The 19,178-nt window shown below is 40.0% G+C and overlaps 1 protein-coding gene across 2 annotated transcripts in view; it reads left to right on the top strand.

The window, feature by feature from the left end:
* ctnna1 (catenin (cadherin-associated protein), alpha 1) overlaps positions 1-19,178 on the top strand; it is an 89,365-nt gene that overhangs the window by 52,804 nt on the left and 17,383 nt on the right. For both annotated transcript variants that reach the window (XM_033632514.2, XM_033632513.2), the window contains exons 10-15: positions 883-975; positions 2,762-2,918; positions 3,720-3,920; positions 7,252-7,403; positions 10,858-10,968; positions 13,189-13,370. In XM_033632514.2, coding sequence (XP_033488405.2) covers positions 883-975; positions 2,762-2,918; positions 3,720-3,920; positions 7,252-7,403; positions 10,858-10,968; positions 13,189-13,370 — 896 coding nt within the window. The remainder of the gene's footprint in view (positions 1-882; positions 976-2,761; positions 2,919-3,719; positions 3,921-7,251; positions 7,404-10,857; positions 10,969-13,188; positions 13,371-19,178) is intronic.

The following is a 19,178-nucleotide window of genomic DNA, read 5'->3' as shown; positions in this document are numbered from 1 at the left end:
TACGGAAATAAGATCCAGGTTGTTAAAAAAACCCTTTTCAGTCCTTGTTCCTGCTGTAGTGCAATCAAGAGTTGTTTTTGCCTTTGTAATTGATTATGTTTCAGCACATTTTCTGTCCATTGGATAATCCCACTCTGGCACAGTTTCTCACATCACAGGCATTCTGTTTCAGCATTGTTGCCAACACATCCCAACCAACAAATGGGAATCTTTAAAGTCTCTGACCTAAATTTTTGTGAATATGAGTAGATGCATAATGTTACTCGGGGAGATGCAAGAATATTTAGAAATAATTGTGGGGGAGCTTGATTTGTTGGTCAATACAAGGAAATATACTCACAAACCATAAATGTTGGCAGCCGCAGGGAAGACTTGCTTCGCTCAGCACTCCAGTTCTCACTCGTTTTGAAAGTGTCAGGAATATTTGCCTCTCTGATCCAGGAGCGTAATGGCAATCTGGCAGCCTTGTGATTTAGTCACAGAATAACCAAGTCCTTGAGTCACCAGCTACAACTTACATTTACATTTGGAGAAATTGTCTATTTTTTGGGAAACAAATCCAAAAGTTGTATTTTATCTACCGGTATTCTTCCACCAGCTTAGCTTTTGTTTTCCCTCTCGCTTCTCCTTCCCCCCCTCTGTGCTCTCATATTGTATCATTTTAGCAGCTTTATAAATTAATCCTCAGCAGTGGGTTTGTATTCCACAGGGATTGGTTGTATTGCAGAGCTGCTCCATTTCTGATAGATAAGTTCATTATGGTAGCCTGGGTTAGGGATTCTCCTCTAAGTTTAATTATGCTTTCTTTGTTTTTCTCCAAATAAGACTGTGTCGGATTCCCTGTCTGCGGCTAAAATAGATGTGTGTGTGCTTTCTGTTTAGGTGGCCAACCTGGCATGCTCTATCTCCAACAATGAAGAGGGAGTGAAACTGGTCCGCATGGCAGCATCTCAACTGGAAACTCTTTGCCCCCAGGTACCTTGTTGTTTTTGCCTCCAACTTCCGCCCATCTCATTGATTGTGCACCTCTTTGAGAGGCTTCCACATTAGCTTTTAATACTCGCACTGGGAGCTGCCAGTATGAAAAATGGAGTTCATACACACAGTGGCTCGCTAATTGCAGACTAATTAAAATTGCAGCTCCAATGTTTCTTAAAAAAGAAAAAAATTAAGTTCATAATTTTGACATAAAGACTTCAACTAAGGCCTACTTACATGATGTTAAGTATTTCGTAACTAGATTAGGACAATATTTTACTTTTTGCAATTGTTACATCTTGACTGGGTTAACAAATTAATTCCAAAGTCAGAGTTGGCTAATGCAAATAATAGACCTTGCTTTCTTTTCTTTTAAATCAGGGTGGTGTGAATACACTGTAGTCGAATATCTTTCAGTGCTGTGATTCTGCATTTGTGCTAGAAGTGCTGGAGTGAACTGGACACAAAACTGTGTGTGGGTGTTGTCTTTCTTCCCACAGTGTATTCATTTTTAACAATAATAGAATTAAATAGAATATGGAAAATAGTCACAAACATGCCACACAAAAAGAGGCATATTTAGAGATAATGATAATGAGTTGCCAGCGCAGTGACATGGATGTGATCCCCCACTGGTTTCCCACCTGATTTTTGTTGTTTGTTGGAACATACAACCATGCCAAATGCAACACAACTTGGAATTGAATTCCAGGACTCTGTGCTTGCAAGGTAGAAATTTGCCCCTGCACAACCTGTTTACCCCCCCTCCCCCGATATCAAGAGGTTCTGCACACAACAGAGGAATAAAATACTGACAGAGTATGTCTCTAAAGGCCAATTAGAGTCATATGAATTAAATTACAAGAATAGTGCATGATACAAGTCAGGGCGCTCTGTTTACATGGAGCAGCTCACTTTGTTAGATTGTGAAACAAATACATTAGATAAAGACAATGGGAAAATTGAAACAAGTGAAGTACAATGGAAAGTTAAACTGTTGTGGTTCTTTATAGTGACAGTGTTTTTGTTTTTATGTGAGCGCATTGATTCACACACTTTCTGAGCCCCCACTTCAAATCTCTTCCATGTGCTGGACTCTTGGAACACCATTGGGTCTGTCATTTTACCCCAGCAATTGCTGAATGAGCTGTGCCTCTAGCTAGCTCCCAGCAGACCTGGGTAGTGCACGGTGCAGTAGCAAAATTAACCCGTGGACCGACATCTGTGACCGGTCAAACTGTTCTTGGCGGTTAACTGATCAATGGTTAACTGTTGACATCCCTAGTTTAGGAGCATAATTATACGTATCAGAGACAACTTTGTGATTTGAATTTCACATACACTACAGTGGGTGAAGGGGCGGATATAGGAAAAACTTCAATACCTCAAGTCTTGTTATCCATGTGTCCATCATTGAGCCCATCTTTTCATACCACTTACCATTTTAACTACCAGTCCCTCATCTGTACCTCTGAGTGTTGCCAGCTTGCCCCTCTATGCTGCCACCGCTCCTTTTAATCTCATCTAATGACTCCCATTCATCCTGAGCTTTGATATTCACAGATGTTTCTTCCCCAAAAACAAGCAGCTATTAGTTTTATTTCATTCAATCCTTCAAAACACTCAGTGTCTATAATCACTCCCAGGAATGAATTGGCTTCATGCTGCAGTCCCAACATTGGGGTGGGAGAGTAGGGGGCTTCGTGCAATCAACCTATGCTAATGTTGTGGCTGAGGGCTATGCTGTAATGGAGCTTTAATGGCTGTAATTGGGTGATTACAGGTGATTAATGCAGCGTTAGCCCTTGCTGCCAAGCCCAACAGTAAGGTGGCCCAGGACAATATGGATTTGTTCAAGGAGTCGTGGGAGAAGCAGGTCCGCGTCCTCACTGATGCTGTTGATGATATAACATCAATTGATGACTTCCTTTGTGTTTCTGGTGAGTGGCCGTCATTTGCATTTCATATCCATGCAGCAACAAAATAAATGTTTCATACTGTTGGAATGATCAATGATGGTTTGTGATTTTTTTTTTTCTTTTAATGTGAAAACAATGCACTGTTGATTGGCTGACAGCGCTTTTGGTTTGTATTAAGATAAATTTGCACGGAGCACTTAAGACCATTCTTAAGAGGAGGTAAAAACGGCTGTAAAGTATCTGTGGTATTAGTCTTTTCTGATGAGAGCCATACATACAGAGGCTGATTAGGCTCTACAGAGAAAAGCACTGAAGCATCAGCAGCACTACGTCTGAAATTGACATCCTGTCACGTGTGTTAAAGCGCACAAATGGTTTGTCGGGCATAGCCTTAAAGAGTTCTCGTTAAGCATTAAGTAGAGTGACTTCTCTCACCTCCAGCCAAGGACAGACTGTAATTTACACAGTGGACATTTGCATTTTACAGGCTCCCCATTAATAAGCAGACTGAGAATTTGTCTTCGGCCCTCCCCATCCTACACTAGAGTTTCCCAGTGGCCCTCTTAATTTGAGGTCTATGCAAACACAGAATGAAGGCTGAGGGTTCCCTGACTCTATGCATTTTCTTATTATTACTCATATAAACATGCTCCATCATTGAGTAAAGCATGTCTTGGATGGAAAAAAATTAAAATACTGTCCTAAGTTAAACTTCCTCTCTAACCACTTTGCATACAGGCAGGCTGATGGCATATTTGGATTAAAGTGTTTGAGTAATACAAAGTGTACACTACTAACTGCAACATTGTTTTATGTCCCCAGAGAACCACATCCTGGAGGATGTGAATAAGTGTGTCATCGCTCTGCAGGAGAAGGATGTTGATGGTTTGGATCGTACTGCTGGGGCTATTCGAGGCCGTGCTGCCAGAGTCGTCCATGTGGTCACTTCTGAAATGGACAATTATGAGCCTGGAATCTACACAGAGAAGGTTTTGGAGGCCACCAAGCTCCTCACTGACACAGGTATTGCAGAAACTGGATCATGTGATGAGCCAAAGAATAGTCAACAGCCAAAAGACTGCATTTACATACACGTAGATGATTTAATTATAACAGAGAATTCAGATGATTACAACTGTCAGACTCTCACACAGCAGGGTTACTCTGTGTCATTGTGGCATGTTTTGCCCTAGTCTTAGCTGTTTTGTTGTTTTGACTCTGCACATTAGCAAGAAAAGGAGACACTATGCTTTATATTAATATAACTTGTGTGATGAGAGACTTTCCTACCTTATTTCTTATCGATTCTGAAAGCGTCTCTGTCAGTAAGGCAGGCATAGTGAACATTGCCACCTTCCTTGACTTTTTTGCTAATTGTTGATTTCTCATTATGAATTCAGCATGTGTAAAATTATCTCAACCCATCTGTCTTTTGATGCGGGTGGTATTGTGTCCACTTTATGCCTAAAACAGTGCCTTATGTTAGTTTTTGTGTAGTCTGATTCATCCAAAGTAGACTGTGGGTATAAACCTGCCATCGCCCCACTATTCCAGCTGGCATCCTGACAGGGCTAGGTGGAGTTGATATGCCACATCTTTTGATCCTGGCAGCAGCATGCACCAGTGACAGTGACTTCACCAATATACTCATCAGTTCAACTTCAGATCAGCTTCTGTAATATCATTATAATAATGTTCTACAAGAGCCACATACAGCTAGCAAATCTTCTGTGGTTTAAACCAATTACTTGTCCAATTAGCTAAAAAAAAAAAAATATCAGTAAAGGTCTTTTGCAAAGAATTAGTGGTTTTTATGACATTGCTCGCCTCCCCAAATGTCCACCAAACCTAATTCCCCCCCGACACTATTCTGCAAAGGCATCATTGTTGCATCCTGGGTTTAGCCCTGCCCAAGACGATTGTGATTGGTTTAAAGAAATACAAACAAGCCAAGGCATTTCTGTGCCCAGTAGCATAATGATAATGTGTGCTTCTAGACCTTTCTCTAGGACTGGCGTATGGGATAGGTCTGGCTTCACGAGTCTGGTTTTGCTCTTTAAGCCTTAGTTACAGCTTTTGTCTTTCCTGTGACTGCTGTTTCAACTTTGAATGTTATTGGCATTTTAAAAAAAAAAGCAAAACATTTTTCTGATACCTCCAGAATTGTCTTGTAAAGTGCAATTTTCTGTTCAGAGAAGTTGAGGCTTGTTTTCTGCCCTTCCCTGTATTTATTATGAATGCTGCAATGTGAGATCCAACCGTCCTGACTCAACTGACACTACTAATCTGCACAGCCGGCACTGTTCAGTTGTCAGATAGCCCTGAATATCTTAACCCAAGTTATATCATAGAAGTTGTTTTTGCCTGCATTTTGTGCTATATCATTATCAGCCTGCTTGTGTGAGCTGTGTTAGCTTCCATCAGTACCAAGCTAACAAGATGGCAGAGCGATTTGTCGGTTGTCAGATTTGGAAACGGCTTGGTCCTCTCGAGGGTGGGCCCATTAAAAATCAGGAAATGCAGGCTGTAGCTCAAGCAGGATTTCTTCTGTGAGCTCTGGAGACAGACTGTTGTGAGACTTTTTGTCAGATTTTCTCATGTCGGCGCTACAATATAGTGATGGAATTCAGGTTCAAACCCAACAGAGGTGCTCTTTAATGTAGAATTTCTGCTCTGACATGCACTGTCTTCTGTGTGACAAATATAGGCAAGTATTTGTGCATGTAACCTTGCAAGAATTTTACATCTTTTATAGGTAGACTCGGGGTCAAGTTTCAGAGACTTGCATCAAAAGAATATCAAAAGAATTTGGATTTCATAAGTCAGTGTGTCATTTTTTAGGTTTGAATGCTTTCTGACTCAACGTCAAAATAGATTTTCCTTTCATTTGTCATTAATTTGAAAATAAAAATAACAGGTATGTCTGGGTATGTATTGTGCATTTATTAAGAATCCTAGTTGTAAGAAGAAAACTACATTGACGTGATCCAAAGCATGACTGTATTTCACCACACACTAGAATAATAAAAAACCTAATCTTTGTCTCAATTAGGTGGCTGACTGAGTAAAAAATATTAAACACAGTGAAAAACTCCCCAAGTTGTCTACAGGTTATCTCTTTGAAAAACATTATGTGAGCTAATGTTTTATATTTAATGGATTTAGTAGAAGGATTGTGCCACTGAGAAAAAAGATGCGACTGAGAGTTGGCGGAGATCATTAGCTGTATGTTTGACACAAATGACAGTGCATTGTTTCTGCTTTTTGTCTTTGAATGTGATGTGAATTGAAAGACCCATCAGTAATAGGTTGAGGGAAGTGATCGCTGCCACTGTTATAATCACAGTACTACCAGATTCTCAGCTCTCTCTTTGACATCATTTCCACCCAGAAGCCTGCAGGTTATGAACGTTCTGCAAGCACAAAACCAAATCCTCTTTCTTATTTCTTGCTCCTGCTGCTCTCGGCCTCCACATCTGCATCCTTACATGCACGACTCTCCCATGAAGGCCCAGCTGAATCCTAAATACTGTATTTGAAATACTATTAATGCAGATGTGCTGGAGAGCCCTCTGGAGCTGTTATTATATCGTCAATGGGGCAAAGTACAAGCCTGCTGGGAGAGCTTTGTGAAACCTTCTGTTGGAAAACTCTTTTATGCTAAATCTGGAATCTATTCCCTTGAGCATTTTGTTCCCTATTTCTCATGCAACCCAAGAAGGCTGTAAGTAAGCAGACCAACAGTGCAAAATTCCATCTGTCAAAGCTGAATGTAATGACTACACTTTTTAATTAATCTTTCAGAGGCCACTATCTTCACTGGCACACTAAGAGAAACCTCTTAGTTTTTGTTTTTGTTTTTTTTTTTACAGAACAGAACCAGACCTTATTAGTATCTTTGAGGGGATCATTTATAGTAATCACAAATATAATTTCCTCAGAAGACTGATTGCATTGATGTTTTATGTCAAGTAGCTTTTGATAACCTGCAATCTTAGGAGAAATGTCATAGATATGGAGTGGTAAGGAAGCTGAGCAGAGGCACCGTGCACTGGGAAATTCTCACCTCTGTGCAAATGCTTTCACAAACCCACTGGCTCTGTATTTGTGTCGGAGATGGTGGCCAGACAGTTTTTTCCAACATGTAGCTTGCTCTGTGTTCATTTTTTTTTTTCAGCTATTCATGTGATAAAATACATGAATAGTCAAGGTTCGTGCTTGCTGTCTGCTCTGTTATGCCATGCTTACTTTAGTAATGTGCCTTCCTTCACTTTGTGCTTTTTGGAGTGGATCCTCATCAGTATTGTTTTTCTCCCTCCTTCCTCCCTCCCACCCTTCATCTCACCTTCAACAGTCATGCCACGGTTCACAGAGCAAGTGGAGTCTGCAGTGGAGGCCTTGAGTGCAAACCCCTCTCAACCTGTGGATGAGAATGAGTTCATTGACGCGTCCCGTCTGGTGTATGATGGCATTCGCGACATTCGCAAGGCTGTCCTCATGATCCGAGTAAGTCCCACTGTTTTTTGTTTTTTTTTCCTGCTCCTGCAGCATACTTGATTTTCACCGGGCCATGAGCTTAAAAACAAATATTTTTTGTTCTCCTCCCTGTTCTGTATTAAATCTAGACAGTGCGAGTGCAACCTTTTCCTCACTAGAGCATTGGACACGGTTGAAACTGTCAGGAGTAAATAAATGCTGTTCCACTTCAGCATGTTTTCTCATGTAAAGAAAGGTTTGCCTTTGGCCACATTAAAAAGCTGTAACCCCTTGAAAACCACACAAGCTCTGAGTAAAGGTGGAAATTCATTTACCATGGGAAGCATTCATTTGAGGAAGTTTAATTTAAAACATTTCAACAGAAGCCATCTAATCCACAGCTTTGTGAGAGTCCTTGGTTATTGTAGTGTAATGTAATGTAATTATATCTACTATATGGCCATTGGTGTGTGCACGAGATGGTGTTTTTAATGGTATGTGAGAAACTGTATATGCGTGCAGTCCAAGAAGCCAATGATTAACTTGTCTCATGCAAGAGCAGACCTAATTGACCAGACTTGCAATCTAGTGCAACAACAGCCCTAGTTGTCTGTGGGTTAATGGCCTTTGCTTGAGTAGAACTATAACTGAGACAGATGGTAGTTGGGTACCTAATTGACTGACAATGAGCTAACAACAAAACCCGCCCCAGTTATAAAAAGAAATGGATAGTTCTTAAGGCTTTATAGTATAACTAGTTTGACTACTCAACGCTGCCAAATTAGATTTTGTGTATATTAAGCAGTGGATTTGTTTAAACGGCATCTCATGTGTAGCAGTACCTAATTATGTATTTACTACGTGGAGATACAATGTGGTGGTTGGTTGTATTATGCCATCTTCCATTATTTTCAACACTTTAGTCTTTTGAATTGGAATCATTAGTCTTGACAGCACATTTTGTGTTGACAGTGGTGCTCCAAAACTGTGCCTGGGCTCCCATGAATAATGCTGCTCAGACAGACAAGAACCAAATGAGAGAGGGGCCATTATGCAGGATTTGCATTATAATAAGCAATTGATTTAAGACGGAGGTTTTAATTAGCATTCTTGAGTTGGACTGCGAGCCAGAGAACTACATTCACTTTCCATCTGCCCCAGCTCCACTCTTGTTATCCAGATTGATTAAGCTGTTAACATTGGGCCTGTGGGGCGGGCTGCGCGCTACCTGGTGGGTGTGTGGGTGTGTGCACGTGTGTTAAAAATAACAGAGGATTTATGAAAAATCTTGCTTATTTATAATTAATCTGTGAGATTTATTCTGCCATTCATAAAGGTAAATTATGCAGTTCCCCCTGGGTGATGCCAGAATTTTTTTGATCAGGTGCATGAGGTAATCATCACATTTATGGTGTTTATTCAGCAGGAAGTGCCTCAGCTGCTTAGCTGGGTAGTTATGGCATTTCCAGCAGCATCTGCACAGCAGTCTACTTAAGCCCACTCTTAATTGCTGTTGTTTGTAATAAGATTAGACAAGTGTATCAAAAACAATAATTTCTATCTAGAGGAACTGTTTGCTTGGCTGAACTGTCGTTCAGTAGCATAGTTTACATGTGAAACTGGGCATGTTCTACTCTGAGTCTAAAGAAATATGAAATATTACAGATCAGCTGAGTTGAGCACTATGAGACAACTTCTCTAGAGGGTATATCCAAACACACACGCACGTGTTTGCATGCTCGCTGCCCAGCCATCTTTCTAAAAACCCTCACGTGCATGCGCGGCACAGTGGCCCACTCTGTAAATCAGAACAGACAAGTGTGTGGCTGGGGCTGCTTAGGATAGACAAGTCTTTAACCTCAGTAAGTGGTGCACAGGCAGCCTATGTTGGACATCCCTCGGATATTTGACAAGCGGACAGAGCCTTCTCCTCACCTACAGCGACATAAGAGAATATGCCTCCCAGACATCAAACTGTCTCAAAGTCAGGGAGCTGCTGACAGCGAGATACAGGGGGCAGCTGTCGTTACCTTATGATTTGTGCAGTGCGTCACGGCCCAAGGTGATTTCGCTGGCTCTGTCCTTAAAAAAACCCTGCTCTATTCACAGACGCTATAAGAAAAATGTCACAAAGAGAATTGCAAAGGGCAATTTTACTGTTGGACTGTCTTGTCCACATCTACATCAGCAGACACAAATACCAGATAACACCAAAGCCTACTTTCTAGAGTTGTCACAATACTGTAATTTCAGCTCTCTCCCTGTCCTCTCCCAACTGTTACACTTCAAAAAGCATGCGGTCATATGTGCCATACAGAGACAATACACGTGGAACTAGATGTGTCAGTTTTCAGACTGTGTAGAGTGTGAACATTACAAAATTAAATATTGATTAACATATTTTACCACAGCATGAAAACCAGTATTAAAATTTCAGTTGCTGTGCCAGTAGTACCACCTCAACAAAACCCCTTTTAATTAAACTGCAGGCTATTGTTGTCACTTCTCTACAGTAGTGTCCCATTGGGTGCCCACCACGGGTTATCATTTCTGAGCCTCCCACATTCACAGGTTATCTGTTGCACAGGCCACAGCAGGTGATATCTCTGCCCCACTGAGCAGCATTGTCTGGGTTGAAAGAGATGCCTATGAGTCACTACAGCTTTGTATCTGAAACCATACCCCCATTCCCTTGAGAACAAGAGCATCTCTACATTTCATAAAGCAGTGTAAGGTTGTTCAGAGACCTTCAGCTATTTTTAGACATGAGGGCTCCAAATCCATTACAGAAGGGAGGTATTGAGACAGCTGGATAAGCACAAGTAGCGGCACAGGCGTGATAATGCACCTTTATCTGTCCACATCATCTCTCCTGTGCCCATATCGCCACCAAATACATTTTCCTGTCAATCAGTATTGTATTTTGCCTTAAGCGTGACCTGTTGAGATAGAAATTCTTTTGAATATTAATATTTACGGAAAAAAATACTTGCTTGTAGCTTGTTTTGCATTCAAAGCCAAGGCAGAGGTGAACGATCAGAGATGAAGTAGCAACACTCGTGAAGAGCACAAGTCATGCCTCACCCGCCTTTCTGCAGATAGCAGCGACAGATGGGACGCCGAAGCATTTTGCTCCCAATATGTTTCATACCAGCTTGTACCTTCATTTTCCCTCTCAAAATGCACAGGCAGCACATTACACTTGATTTACAAATTCATTTAGAGTTTACAGTTTCTTCTACCAAGCTATGGGGAGGAAGACATTTATCTGGTGCTGCCCTGGCTGGCAGCGTCAAGGCATTTCTCATAGATAGTAAGCAGGTTGGTTATTTGATAGTGTTCAAAAGGGTGTAGTATGCCAATATTATTTTTTGTTCTTCGCTTACACCTAATTGCCTCTCCTGACCTTTTTCCCTTGTCTCTTCTCCCCACCTTTCTTGTCTCCTCCTTTGCCCCGTTCTCCTTCTCTGTCGATCCATTACAGACTCCAGAGGAGCTGGACGACTCCGACTTTGAGACTGAAGACTTTGATGTTCGCAGCAGGACCAGTGTGCAGACAGAGGATGACCAGCTCATTGCTGGGCAGAGTGCACGGGTAAGATGTCCATCAATTTTTGTTGTATTTACAAACATTCCTGAGTCTCATCTTCTGCCTTTAAAACCCTTGGTTGTAAGATATGATGAGAAATATGAGATATGTGCGAAGGAAAAACGCATATACATATTAAAAGTACACACATTTATGTTTTTTGATAATGTCCATAGCAGATTGCAGTGACTAGTGCCCCACAGAACAGAAGCGTACTTGAAGATGATCACATGCTTCGGACATTGAGTTGAATAATGTTTGACAACGCATTAGAGAAAAAATGTCATCACTTGCCTTGTACAATACACGGTTCAGAATACTACATAATCAGAAGAGCAATTTGATATCTCATTCATAAGGCTGTAGCTTTTGAAATAACAAGATTAATCAATGGTCCTTTTGTAACAGTGCGCTCATGTTAATGTTGTCAGAGACACTGCTTTCTGAAACACTACTTGCATACTTACTGTTAACAGGTCACAGAAAGTTGGCTTAACGCCACCATAACTAACGTGACCCAAAGTTCTCCTCATACAAGTCTTGTTTACAACTGTGTCTCACTTTCTGTGTTAAACAGTTGTTAACCACAATTCAAAGATGTTAAGTAAGTTCTCGTCTTTAAAAGATACTTCAGCCTCTGGTCCTACAACAGACTGTGTATCTGTCCATGATGTCTTCATTCCCTCTGGCTTCAGCCCTTATGACTCTGATGAGAGAAGAAATGCAGCAAATTATTATTTTCAGTAATAAATGCTCAGAATTTCTCAAATTTCAATCATCTATGCCATCTGTTTTGTTTATTTTTAATTTTATATTCAAATATCAGGCCCCAGTCTGAACCAGTGGGTTTGCGTTGGTGGTTGATATATTGAAGGTTCAGAGACTCTCAGCAGATAATAAGTCAGCTATGTTTTGCCCTCGTCATAGAGGAGGGGAATTAAAATGTTTAAAAATACAGATTAATAAATGAATCTCAAATAGCCCTAATGGTGGAGTGATCCATTAGTACATTTACATGCTGTTTGTTTGTTTGTTTTTGTTTTGTTCACCAATGATTATGTGGCTGTTTCACTATGTAGGGGCTTTTTATCTTTGCACGGCCTTGAACTGCCTTATTCAAGCTTAGTTGACTCTAGAGAGAGAGTCCTATTTACCAGTAATGGAATGAACGCTCGTGCGATGATATTCGATTTCCTGCTTTTAAGCGTCTGCCCACTTTGGCCTCACAAGCTCATTCATTGAATGTCTGATTGCCTGTTTGGAAACTGCCCTTTAACCATCAAGCCCAGGAGGATAGCTAGAGATGGTGCTAAACACATTTGCACATGATATTAAGTACCGCTAAACAAATGCCCTTATATTGATCTTCGTCAGTGGCCGGAGGCACAGGGTTCAATAGATGTATATTTTTTCCGTAAGATGTCACATAATATTACTTAGCGGCCGTGAACCTCCTTTTGAACCCAGCTTTTGTAGTTGAAAAAAAGATTACAGTCCTCACTTAACCTGGGCCAATCAGCGAAATGTCCATCTTAGAGCACTGGTGGTGATGACATTTATTTACAGAGAGGACATGAAGCAATTCTTGTAGTCATTTTTCAGTCTTAAGACTTCATTTCTACATGCTTAGTATGCATTTTGATAGATAAAATTCAACACTATCAGTGAAAAAACAAGCGACTGTCCTAATAAATATATACTCAACTCTGTAAAATCTAATGCAACCCACTACAAGAGCTCAGCTATGAATTCTGCCATTACAAAAAAACACAATTCCATAGAACGCAGTTGAGTACAACACCACCAACTCCAACTTCAATAAGAAACATCACATGGAACACTTCTAGGAAGGTTTTAACAAAAACCCAACATTATAAGCTTTGTAAATGAAGGACTCTATGGCAGAGTTGTTGTACTGATTGCTTCAGACTCTCTAGGTGTACCTAATAAAGTGGTCTTTTAGCATGGTAAAAAAAACAAACAGGAAGAATGCGTGAAAGAAGTTAAAATAGGAGCACAGTAGTGTAGTGCATCATAGTACCACAGTGGTCCTCTGCCTTTATCTCAAACAACACTATGCTCGTGCCTGGCAAAACAACGTGTGCATCCAAGGAAACCATAGGAGATGATGTAAAACAAATTCCCCAGAGACAGAAGTAGCCTCTGTAACAGTATGTTGAGGTCTCGTGCGCTAACCCTCAACGCTTTCCATAATTCCTCCTTCAGGCCATCATGGCTCAGTTGCCCCAGGAGCAGAAGGCGAAGATTGCAGAACAGGTGGCTAGCTTCCAGGAGGAGAAGAGCAAGCTGGACGCTGAGGTGTCCAAGTGGGATGACAGTGGCAATGACATCATTGTGTTGGCTAAGCAGATGTGCATGATCATGATGGAGATGACAGACTTCACCAGGTGAGTTTGGACTAACAGCTTGGCTCACATCCAGAGCCATTTTTCTCCCCCAGCAAATGATGGCCAATTTTGTATTTGCAGATCATTTCCTGGCCTCAGAATGAATGGTTTGTAGCATGGCTGCCCATTTTAAGTTTGCAGTCCGTGTCACGGGGGCCGATATGCATATGTCATCTTGCAGTCCTCACATTAATATTCCAAAAGTTGTGCAATTCAAGCAAAATGCCTCCAAGACAGAATGCATGTTTAAGCTAAGCCAAATACAATCGCCCAATAAGCCCACATTTGTTTCCCAACATTTGCCCGTATCTGCACAATACTGTGCACCCAGTTTAACACCACTGTTCATGCATCAACGCTCTTCATTTTCCTTAAGCAGCACTGTAGGTAGGATTTTCTCCTTGATTATTTTTCCTTCCTCCCCTAATCTTAATATGCACAACCATAAGCAGTGCATCAAATCTCCTTCTCTCTGGTACACGAATAAAGCTGGGTGTGCACTGTAAATCTTAAATGGACAGTTTCACTCAGCAGAGCTGCTACAGGGATGCCACAGTCACCCTTGTCAGGGTTTTAGGACAATAAAGATGAAAGAGAAATGATTGAAACAAAGAAACAATGTTAGGACTCATGATGTGTGGTGGTATAGTATAAAACCTCTTTGCCGTAAATGTGGCTACAAAATATGTCTGTCCTAATAATCAGTGTCTGAAATCTGTGGTTACGAGCAGAGTATTTGATAAAAACTTGAAAACGTCTTTCATATTTCAGAAGTATTGATTCTGCAGAAAAGCTGTTGTTTGGTAAAATCTTGACGGTGTAAACAACTACTTGAGAGAGATGAAAAATGTATTTGGATTTAATTAAAAATTAAAACAGGATTGAAATCAATTTGTCGCTCCCAAGATAATCAACACTCTTGTCTGGACAATATTTACGTAATGATTTCTGATATCGTAAAATGTTTGTTTTTCTAAGTGCTGTTCGTAACACCTTAACAGAACATTGTGTAAGATTTATTATTCATTGTTCAGGAGGTTTTTACTGGGAGCCAAATTATCCACAGAGGTCTTCTCCTCTCCAAAACAAACAGACCTGTTGATTTAAACCAGTCAAAACATGAATTAAGCAGTTTCACATTACAAATCAGCATTTCACCGATGCTGCTTGGCGTGTCGGAGATGGCCATTAGCCAAGCACCTGGAATTCTTGAATGTCTTGCTCTGAATGTAGTTTTATCACCTCAGACTAAATTCAGTATTGTGATTTTGTATGACCCTCCATCACACAATGTTTCCTTTTACAAAGATTTGCAAGATGTCATGAAAAAGCTTGATTACAAATCAGAGACTATTATATATGGGGACTTTAACATCAATTGGCTGGACAAGAAAAGTAAACAAAAATTGAAAACAATCATGTCTAAATACAACTTTCAACAAATGGTCAACTCACCCACAAGAATAACTAGAAATAGTAAAACTTTGATTGATCTCATTTTCACTAATAGAGAGGAACGGATAACAAAAATATATAATTTAATAACGGGATTATCTGACCATAACATGATTTTGGCTGTAAGGAAACTATCAAAAAAACGCCTCCAGATATATCCCTGTAAAGTTCCCGAAAATACAAAAATGGGAATCCCCAAGACTAAAATCATACAGATGGAGAAGGATATTAAAGAAATTAACTGGGACAATACTCTGCAAATGGATGATGTTGATATATGTTGCAATTCATTGACTGATAGCTTGACCAGGGTGGCGGAGAAATACACTGTGAAAATGAAACATTCACAGAGGAAGACTTGCCTACCCTGGTTAAACAGTGAGATCTTCTTACTTATGAAAAAAAGAGATCTCGCTCTCAAAACAGCTCTGTCAAGTGGATTGTGCACTGATCTTCTTACTTACAAAGGACTTAGAAATAAAGTGACAATGGTTTTAAGAAAGCCAAAAGCTTCCTATTTTTCTCAATTAATAGAGGAGGCCAAAGGCAACTCTGCATCCCTTTGGAAGCATTTAAACAAAGTAACAAATAAAGAACCTAAGCACAATAAGATAAGAGAGTTGAAGATCGGTGGACAACCCACAACAGACAGTACGCTTATTGCAGCCGAGTTTAATCGTTTTTTAATTCAGTCAGCAGAGGAACTTGCTCAATGTTTTGATCCTCTATTACTAAATGACATTGTAAGGGAAGATTTACCCAATTCATTTTACATCAGAGAGGTCAATGAAACTAAAATCAGCAAAATATTAGACAAATTAACTAGCTCAAAATCCCAAGATGTCTCTAACTTGGACACAGCTTTTATTAAGCAGCATAGTTCCTCTATCATAAAACCATTAACTCATTTAATAAATATTTCTATAACATCAGGCAGGTTTCCAGATCAATGGAAAACAGCTGTTGTCTCTCCCATGTTTAAATCAGGGGACACAGACCAGCTATGCAATTATCGTCCAATCTCTATACTCCCTGCAATGTCAAAGATTTTGGAAAAAGTTGTGACAGAACAACTAGTTGATTATTTAGAGTCAAACCAACTTCTATATCCTGAGCAGTTTGGGTTTAGACATAAACACTCCACAGAAACAGCAATTTGCTCTTTTGTCGAAAATCTGAAGTGTTTTATGGATGGGGGTAATATCGTGGGTGCAGTGTTTCTCGACCTAAAGAAGCCGTTTGACACTGTCATCCACGACATCCTGCTATCAAAGTTATCTAAATTAAATTTTTTCAAACAAGCTCTTAGTTGGTTTGCTTCCTATTTACATTCAAGAAAGCAATGTGTGAGGATTGACCAAAAAAAGTCTGCTCCTCAACAAAATAAAATTGGCATTCCTCAAGGCTCAATCCTGGGGCCTCTGCTCTTTAGTCTTTACATTAATGACCTGCCTGAAAGCTGTCTGGGGGCTGGTTGTCGACACAGACATATACGCGTCAGCTAAGACATCCAGTGAGGCAGCGGAGATATTATCTTCATTTTTGAGCAGGGTATGTCATTGGCTTTATGATAACAAGCTCACCCTAAATAAGAAAAAGACAGTTTCCATGTGCTTCTCCATCAAAAACATACCACAATCAGAAAAATTTTGCATAACATTGCAGGGAGAGGAAATTGAGATGGTAAAGGATTTTAAATATTTGGGTGTAGTTCTGGATTCCAGACTCAAATTTGACAAACATGTCAAAAAGATATCAAAAACAATAAAAAACAATTTAAATTGCTTCAAACTAATTAGACATCATATACCAATCAAAGCGGCACAGCTTTATATGCATGCCATGATTTTTTCTCATATGTCGTATTGTGTTACAGTGTGGAGTCAGGTCTCTCCGACTACAATTAAGTTAATTGCATCTCTGTATAATCAAACCTTAAAAATAATGGCCAAGAAACCTATAAGGTGGCATCACTGTCACATTTTGAAGCAGTACAATTTGCTTAGTTTTGATAATTTCCTAAAATTTTCCTCTGTTAAACTGGTTTTTAAGTGTTTGCAGAACTCGGCACCAGATGTTCTGTGCAGTCTTTTTAGCAGACAAAATAGTGATAGGATCACCAGGGGTACAGCAAGTGGTAACTGTAAAATCTTGCGCCGTAAGACCTCCTTTGGGCAATCAGCCTTCTCTATAAAGGGCTCCCAGATGTGGAACTCACTACCAACCGAAATAAAATTAACCCGAGACATAAGGATTTTTAATAAAAATGTTAAAGTCTGGCTGAAACAAAATCAGAGCTGCATGCACTTTTAATGGGTCATGACTTGGTATGATTTCAGATGTACTGTACATTTTATTGTATTGGTATGTAATTTTGATGTCTTTTTTCTTATCTTTTTTCTTTTACTAAAAGCCTAAGTAGGGACGGGAGTTGGAAACTAGCATTAGCTATAATCTCTGTATGCAGAACATCAGTCACATTGACTTGTTTGTAACGAGTGGAAGTGTTACAATGTTAACCTGCATTGTCCCTGTCAAATAAACTAAATTAAATTAAATTAAATAATGTAATCACCAGGCCTTCCAGGCATTCAGGAGGTTTTTTAGTGATAGCCATTTTATTGGCAGAGGTCTCTTCCTCTTCAAGACAAACATATTCAAACTGGTAAAAACACTGAATAAAGCAGTTTCACATTGACAAATCCGTGTTTTTCCGGCGCTCATGTCATGCCAGGGCTGCTTACTACGATGGCCAATGCAAAGGGCCCACTGTATGGTTTGTCTGTCCTGGGCTACTGTAGAAACATTGCGGTGCAACATGGCCTATATAGACAAGGACCTGCTCCGAATGTAGATCTAAATGGCTCAATCTAAGGCAACGAAAACACAACAGTTCTAATTTTCAGGTGATTTTACACTGAAGACAAAATAGTTATTGTATTGTATTCCATTTCTACCAATACATCCCCCTAAATTCTACACTTTGGACCCTTAAAAACACAAGAGAGGAGAACAGACACACCTAATAGAATGTGTAGGATATTGTTTTTATAATCTATTTCTGTACATGTGCTCATGGTAGTGTGCATGCATGTGTCTACATGACAGTGGAGTTTGTCACTGGGTGCAGTAATATTGACACACTCTGATGAGGGCTGGACAGCATTTCTATCTCTGCATGATCGTCTAGCTCACACAGTGTGAGTGCCTTTGTGTTGGTGTGTGTGGAGGATGTGAGGAGACATTTCGACGAGCTGACTGTATTTGCGCCTGACTGTATTTGTATGACTGTGCCTTTTTAAAATTTCAAGTGAATTACTCAGAGGACATTTTGTGCCTAACTCTGAGTCACATCCGTAATGACGACGAAATGCTGCCTCTCTATCTTCATGTTCTGAATGGGTCAAAGATCCCGTCTCCTTGGCCAAAGCGGCACAATACTGCAAAGCTGTAGCAGAGTTTCAAATACTAACACAGCCAGGGATCCGACTGAGGTCACACAGAACCCTGCAATTTTTATTTGTTGCTTTTTCATTCCAAGTACCAAGAAGAAGAAAAAACCTGCTGAGTTTTGCACCACATTCACTGTAGACACGCATGTAAATGGAATGCAAATGATGCTGCTTCCAGCTCAGTGTGTCATCCATGTTTCTTTATTAGATGGCGTCAGCTGTGTGTGTATATTTTAAGAGATTATTGATTGCAGAGGCATCTTTATATCAACATAAAGCCTGCTTCTCTCTCAGTTTTACAATATATAGCAGACCCAAGGAATTCAAATGAAAAAGAACTCTCCAATAAGTAAAATAGCCCATTGAAGCTTTTTTCCTTCTGCACTTACTGGAAAACATTCCCTCCATTTACAACATAACAGGCCTACCATCACATGCTGAGCATCACGCTTTATCAAGTACATGTATTCATTTTGCACAATTCCAAATGTGGTTTAAAAATGGTTTTGTTGGTTATCCAATTTAAAAAACACAACATTCATTTTCATAAGTTTTTAAATACTGAGCTGACTGCATCAAACTTGACTGTTTGTACTAATCATAAAGGTATTTTGTTGGTACCCAACATTTGCTCACCTTGCACCCTGAAAGCATGAACACTATATCAGAGTTCAGTCTGTAGCTACTCAGGCTTAAAAGGACGGTCACTCCAAAATCAAAAATCTACATTTTTTTCCTCTTATCTGTAGTTCTATTTATCCGTCTAGATCCTTTTGGCCAGAGTTGCTGAGTGTTGTAGATATCGGCTGTAGAGATGTCTGCTGTCTCTTAAATATAATGGAACTAGATGGCACTCGACGTGGTGCTCAAAGCACCCAAAAAAATTACACACTGGGCAGAA

The sequence above is a fragment of the Epinephelus lanceolatus genome, chromosome 7 (genome assembly GCF_041903045.1).
Source record: "Epinephelus lanceolatus isolate andai-2023 chromosome 7, ASM4190304v1, whole genome shotgun sequence".
NCBI classification, from domain to species: domain Eukaryota; kingdom Metazoa; phylum Chordata; class Actinopteri; order Perciformes; family Serranidae; genus Epinephelus; species Epinephelus lanceolatus.
Note: the sequence above shows the minus strand (reverse complement) of the source record. Positions and strands in the feature narration are given on the sequence as shown.